Here is a 7500-nt window from a genome sequence, read left to right on the forward strand (position 1 = left end):
TCCTCTCCTTTCCTCTCCTCTCCTCTCCTCCACTCTCCTCTCCTCTCCTCTCCTCTCCTCTCCTTTCCTCTCCTCTCCTCTCAGTTTGGTCCCTGCTCAGCATTCTTGCTCTCCTCCTTCAGATTCTCTCTTTTCTCCTCTTCTCCTGGGCATTCACAGATGCTGGCTGTATCTGGCCAGCGTACAAGGGTTATAGATCTGGGCTGCAACTACTTACAACTGTGTTACAAGTGTGGTTCAAATCTGTTGTACAACTGGGCCTAATGTGAGGCAGGTCTGTGCTACAACTGTGCTAAATGTGTTGCAGTGCAGACATGTGGTGCAACTGGTGCAACCTAATGTTGTGTCAGATATGTGTTAACCCATTTAAGCCTGATGCTGCATATACGCTGCATTCAGGCTCTTGTGATTTGACTTTTTATAAAAATGTGGGTATGTTAGAGCTGAATGAATACATTCTAATGCAGGATGAGGGTCTTTCATGTTTTTATGTGCTTTGGATGTTGAGATATTTAGGTTTTTGGATACTTTTTTGGAGATAAGGCATTCAGCAGGCGTTGTTTGCAGGTGCCTTAGGCTTACATGTGTTAAAGCCAAGCCTGACTTGGCAGTAGAAAATGGAGGGAGAATCAGTGTTTCAATGGTTCTGCAGATCTATGCAGCAGGACTGATGCAGATCTGCACAGCTGGGTCGAATGTGGCCCTAAACTGGGCCAAATGCACTCCAGCCTCAACCACTGTTACTTTGATCTGGTGAGGCTCCTTACATTTCAACGTTAAACACACAGACATCACCTCATTCTGCAAACATTAATCTGTTTTTTTGTTTCAGCAACTGCTTGCTCGCAACAATACCCTGAGGTGAGTTTGTCCAGTTAAACCATGCAACGCTGCACACACCAATACAATATTAAATACAGCCAGACCCACATCTCCTTCCTCCCCCATTGTGCTTGCTCTCTATACTCTACTCCTCTTCATCCCTCTCTCATCCGGCTACTTCTCCTCATCCCCCCTTCTTTACTCCTTCTTCCTATCCTCCAATCCTCCTCCTCATTACACTTTGACCTCCGTCGTCCTCCCAACTCATCTCCACATCCCCATCCCCACCATCCTGCTTCAGTTCTCAACACCCTTTGATTCCTTCTTTTCTTCCTTTTCATCTTGGACCCCAGACAATTAGCAGGTGTGTAAATGTGGGGATGTCTATGTGTGTGTATGTATGTGTTTTTTGAAAGCACTTTGAGTCAGTTGCCTAGTTTTGATACTGCGCTATATATAAATGCATGTGGTACTGTATTGTATTGTATACCCAACCAACCTCCTCATTCTCCCCATTCACCTCCTCATTACTCGTCTATTCCACCTCCTTTTCATTTTCCCAACCTACATAGTCCACCACATTTTTCCTCCCTTCTTCCTCCCTCTCCCATCCTCTCCTCCTTATCTACCTCCTTCCATTCTTCTTTACTCCCCCCCATCTCTCTCCTGACATCGCTCTCCTCATCCTAATGTTTCCCGTCCTCCCCATCCTCCTCCTCCTCCTCCTCTCTTCCCTCATGCACCTCCTTTTACTAAGTTAGCAACTTACTTGGTTGCAATGCCATTTCCCATTGGAAACCTAGTAAGTTGCTAACCGGTTAGCAACGATGCTTTCGAGAAACGGGGTCCAGGGGCAGCTGCTTGGCTCCCCTGACTCCCCCTCTCCACCCCCATGCACCTCCTCCTCCAACACCCCCCACACCCCTATATTCCTCCTCTCCTCCTCTAATGTCACCGCAGAGTCGGTGTGGAGTCTGACCTGCGCTTGCGCAGCTTGTGGTTCTCGGTCTTGAGCAGGTGCAGCTGCTTGGCGAAGCAGACCACGATCATGAAGAGCAGCAGCAGCATGAGGGCCGAGGCGCCGATGGCGATGCACATCACCTGGAACTCCGTCACCACCGACTCGCACCGCGCGCCCTTGTTCCACACGTACTCCTGCACGTTGCACCTGCAGCCGGAGAGGGAGAGGAAGAGGAAGAGGACACAAGAGTTTGTTTTTGGTTAGACAGATGTGGCAATAAGGATATTGTTCAAAAGTCGTAGGTGTATGAACATGATAGCCATTTCCTACACAGACATACGTACTCCTGCACATTGCACCTGGAGTGGGAGAGGTGGATACCAGTGGTTGTTTTTTTAAGACTGATAGGAAGAAGGTCTTACAAGTTTACGCCAGGAGGAACACATAGCAGGCGAAACGAGCGAGGCAAATAGAGATTAAATCCAGTGTTCCATTCTGACAGCTTAACCGTCAGCAGGTCCTCTCGGAGAATCAAATGGAATGGAACACTTATGTTGTTGATTTGATTGGCCGCCGCACGCGAAATTCGCTCCTCATTTGCATGATATTAAACTTGGTTTAATAATTTCGCTTCGCTTCGCGCCTGTTCGCTTGCTTTCGCCTCCTTCATAGGAATGAATAGCGAAGTTTGCTTCGCTTTGCCAAATTTGCGTCTATGTGTCCCTACCGTAAGGTACAGGTAGGTTTTACAGAACATGAAATCCAGCAGGTCGGAGGAACTTGTACTTTCAAAAGCCGCTGTAATCCTGCACATTGCACCTGGAGTGGGAGAGGTGGCACAAGTGATTGTTGTTTTTAGACTGCTGTTAGGATAAATAGGTAGGTCTTACTAGTTCTTAGGACAAAAGAGTACATAAGAGGTTGCTTTTGGTTAGGCAGGTATATGACAACATGTATATTACGCAAGCCACCATGAGAGGGGATGGTCACACAGCTGTTTGTGTGTAAGATGACCCTGATGAAGGCGTAAGCTGAAACGTTGGTCTTATTAAATGTAACTGCATGAAGTTCTGAGTGTGTGACGACCATTCTTTTTCAAGTTGAGTCTAATTGTCTGCCGTACGCACCTCAAACTGTGTCCGTTTACTGAAACCCAAAGAAAAACCTTTGGTTACACCAAAGATTCTCTATTCTAATTCTGCATTTAGAACGTCTCTGATTACACTTTACTTGACGCTGGCATCATATGCCTGCCATGGCAAGTGTCATAACGGTGTCATAACGGTGTCATGACACAGTCATGGATGAGTCATAAACATGATGACAATGTCATAAACATTTTATGGTCATGAAAAGTTGACATTGTTTGAGCTGTCTTTACCAAAACTGAATGTCACTTAATGATAACAGTCATAAAATGTGTATGACATTGACATAATGTTAATGCCACGTCCATGACTGTGTTATGACACCGTTATGACACGTCATGTCATACATATGACGCCGGCGTCAAGGTAAGTGTTACCAAACCTTTTTCTGCACACACCCCTGCACCTGTACTTAAGGAGGACAGATATGGCTGTTTTTGGTTGTAGCCTAGTAGTGTTTAGATAGATTACAATGTTAGGTAGCTCCTGCACATTGCCCCTGCAGCAAAGGAGGAAGAAAACACAAGTCTTTTTGTTATTAGAGTGCTGTTTTGATAGGTTAAGTAGTTCTTACGGAACAGAACAGAAGGAGGAAAACAGCAGTGTTTTTGTTTAGAGTGATGTTAGGTTAATTAGGTCTTATACAGAGAACAGGAGGAGGGGAACGTTTTTGTTATTGTGGTGTTAAGATAATTTAGGTAGAGGACAGGAGGACAAAAGTGGTCATTTTTGGACAGGTGTGGCAAGGCAGACATGGTAGACATGGTAAACCAGGGCCGGATTAAGATGGCCTGGGGGCCCTAGGCTACAGATTGCTGTGGGGCCCCCCGGAAAGCAAATTTTGTGACAAATGTACTGTACATAGACAGTGTCGTAATTACCTGCTAGGAATTCAGGATAACATGTCTACCAACTCTATTCAACATGACAGATGAATTGTTCGATATTGTATCTTGTCACAATTCTGCAATTTGACACTTCTGCCTAATCAGGGGGCCCCTCTCAGATGGGGGCCCCTAGGCTGCAGCCATATCTAGCTTATGCATTGATCTGGCCCTGTGGTAGACATAGGTAGACATGACATCGACTGGCCCTGAACATTAACACCACCATTTTTTGAGGGTGGGTGGAGGTCAAAAACACCTAGGCACTGATATGACACATAATTCCATTATGCATTCAGGCCATTGAGAGTGTACTGTCAATGATTCAGGCACATTGCACCTGCAGCACCTGCAGGTCGGTCTTACACAAGTGGTCTTTTTTTGGTTTGGTAGGTGTGACAACAGATATTTCGCAAACCAGCCAAGAAGACTCATTTTGGGTGTGGAAAAATAATTGACTCTGTCTGCATCCAATGAAAAAGGAACTCTATACATGAACCATCGGAATCCATGGTCTGATAAGTTGGTCCGTCTATGATAGACTTTCTTAACGGGGGCTATACAACCCACCAGGGGGGTGTTAGGGAGCCCTTGGGGGCGTTGAGAAGAAGACTGGGGTGGGGGGGGGGGGGGGGGTGGGGGGGGGGGGGGGGGGGGGGGGGGGGGGGGCGTGGGGGGGGGAGAGGGGGGGGGGGGGTGGGGGGGGGGGGAGGGGGGTGGGGGGGGGGGTGGGGGGGGGGGGGGGAGGGGGGGGGGGGGGGGGGGGGGGGGTGGGGGGGGGGGGGGGGGGTGGGGGGGGGGGGGGCGGGGGGGGGGGGGGGGTGGAGGGGGGGGGGGGGGTGGGGGGGGGGACTCAGTTGCAAATTTGGGGCATTGCCAATTCCACTAACTATTAACTGCATCCAATGATTATTTGGACATTAGAAAACATTTATCTTTCATATAATACAGAAAGTGTAGACATGGCATTATCTCCCTCAGCAAGAATGAATATTTAATACTGGCCGTTTTCATGCCGCCCTGTTTTCCAAATGTCAGATTCAGTCTTCATATTAGCATGTAAAGAAACTTGTTTTGCCCAAGACGATTGCAAACGTTGATTCACAGTAATCATCACAATATGACAAAACTGTCAGAAAGACCACTGTCCTTTCCATTATACATGAAATTTGCCATTCTGTGTGTGTCCACGAAAACTGTGTTAACCGTGTCACGGTCTGAAACTCCCTCCATAAATGGTTTGGTCTTAGGCCATACGAATAACATCACGTGATGTCATAACCTCTTTGGCAGGATATGGGAAGACTTTTTGGTAAGTTTTGAGCTCCATCCTTCCATAATTTAATCCATTCTTTTTCATGTTCTCATAGCGGGAAAATTGCCTGTCAACTGTGTTATCAACATATTCATAATAATCTGAATTAGAAATCACATGTAGAAAAACACAGATAAAGCATACAGATACATGAATTGATTAAGGTGGTGTGGTGGAACTTAGCACAACACCATAAAAATGGCTGAAATGTCAACCGTGTTACCGTCAATGGTGTTACAATTAGCTATGACAGTCAGGGTTGCCAGATGAGGCTGATGATTTCCAGCCCAAAAAATGTTCAAAATCCGCCTAGAAGCACAAAATCCCGCCCAATTCTATTGATTTCTGTGGCAAAAAGTGGGCAGGTTTTTCTGATAAATGCAATTTTTACCCGCACACGGCCATCCTAAACAGCCCAATTGGGCGGGAACCAGCCCAATCTGGCAACACTGATGACAGTTGAGGAGGAGTATGTTTTGCCAATTTATCTCCCTATTGACAGACAAACAAACAAAATGATTTGTGTTCTAGGGCAGTGGTTCTTAACCTGGGGTGCGGGCACCCCCTGGGGGTGCGCCAGAGATTTCAGGGGGTGCGCGGAATTGTGTTTGTGTTGAGGTTGTGTCCAAAATTCTGTTAGCAAACATTATAATTAGGCCAATTTAAAACCAAATTTAAACTGGTTTTGGTCACCATGTCAAGTCATTAAGGCATTGATGAATGTCTCAAGCAAGAATCATTGTGATAAATCACTTAAATCATTTTTTAGGGCATAGAAGTGTAGAAGTTTGGGTTGGGGGTGCGCGGCTTCCCTTGGTCACAGGTACAGGGGTGCGTGACGAAAAAAAGGTTAAGAACCACTGTTCTAGGGAGATGGGTTTGTCTGCTCTGTTTTTTCTCCTAAAAAAGTGCCGACTTGTTCCCCTGCACTGTTGACCGTAACACAGTTGAGTAAGACGGTTGACTGTTATGAAAGTGTTTTTGAGCTATTGATCCCTTATGTGTTGGAAAAATCCTATGAACACTAGGGATTATCTCTGGAGAAGGAAGTCTTGTGTGAGGAGGGTGACTAAATTCAAATCAGACGTTACAGGGATTTATAATGGAAAAATGTGTCAGTCTGTATCACAGTGAATCATAAAATCCTACTTATGAAGCTCAACAATCACATTTTCTAAATCAATTCCACAGATTAATGACAACATTATTGCTAAGGGACATAAGCACTTTCAAACGTGTATTGTTTCAACTCTGTAGTATTTTTATTTATGTGTGAAATGACATAGTATTTGTCCATAACACTGTTGACAAAATAATTAAGCAAATGCTCGCTTTCATTAGAGTATTTATCAAATGATTTAAGATTAAGCTTGGCAATTTGTTTGTTTGGAAACTTAAATAGGCCTATATACACTATGTAAACATCTAGGTCATTTAGTTGAAAAAAAAATACTGATAATTGACATTTTGCTTTTGCCAAAAGCGTAGGCTAATCGTAGAATCACTCATATGATGAGGTCAGGACAACGGGGTGTTTCTTCAAAAACTGTTTGAGAACCACACGTCTAATGAGCTTTGTATTGGGGGAAAAAAAGATCCAGTCAATTGTTTGGTAGGCTACAGACGTGGATCCACACTCGTTTAGGCCCTAGGTGTCAAGAGGCATTGAGTGGTGATTCAATTCAACTGGATAGAACTGGAATGAAACTAAGAGACACACTGTATTAGCACTGTATACGCACTTGTGGGGCAGCCGTAGCCTAGTGGTTAGGAAAGCTGATTTACAATCAGAGGGTTGCAGGTTCTAATCCCACCCTTACCTCTCTCTAACACCTCCATCTATGGCTGAAGTGCCCTTGAGCAAGGCACGTAACCCCACATTGAGGGATGCAGTGTGATAGATATCCTATGTCTAAATAACTGTAAGTCGCTTTGGATAAAAGCGTCAGCTAAGTGTAATGTAAAGTAAAGCCTTGGTCAGAAAATCACAACAGCTTCTGCCAGACCAATGTGTCTTTTGTTTGTGTAAGGCAGCTGACTATTATTCAGGTCACGGTAGTCAGAGGTGTTGAGGCGTAAGGTAAGCAGGCTTCTGATTTCAGTTGGGAAGAAGTTCAGTTGGGACTAATACACACTGTTCTACCATCTGGCAAAGCATACAAACATCAGTCACTGAGCAGGGTCCATGGTCTGCAATTAATGAGAAACACGTTTTGGGTCAGAATGTCAATAATGGGAAAAGACATTTGGGACCATTTGCCTGGAATTAGTGAAGACAGCAAAGACTACAAGCCAGGGGTCTGAATCCAACATGATTTTAAGAGGCACTAGGTAGGATGACCTCATTTGCGCGCTGCCCGTGGCATGCCT

The 7500-nt window shown here is 45.3% G+C and overlaps 1 protein-coding gene across 5 annotated transcripts in view; it reads right to left on the reverse strand.

Moving 5' to 3' along the window:
• The window catches only part of cspg5a (chondroitin sulfate proteoglycan 5a), a 71220-nt gene that overhangs the window by 27040 nt on the left and 36680 nt on the right, over positions 1 to 7500 (reverse strand). For all 5 annotated transcript variants that reach the window (XM_063199576.1, XM_063199579.1, XM_063199577.1 and 2 more), the window contains exon 3: positions 1802 to 1990. In XM_063199576.1, the coding sequence (XP_063055646.1) occupies positions 1802 to 1990 (189 nt within the window). The remainder of the gene's footprint in view (positions 1 to 1801; positions 1991 to 7500) is intronic.

This window comes from Engraulis encrasicolus, chromosome 5 (genome assembly GCF_034702125.1).
Source record: "Engraulis encrasicolus isolate BLACKSEA-1 chromosome 5, IST_EnEncr_1.0, whole genome shotgun sequence".
Classification (NCBI taxonomy): Eukaryota; Metazoa; Chordata; class Actinopteri; order Clupeiformes; family Engraulidae; genus Engraulis; species Engraulis encrasicolus.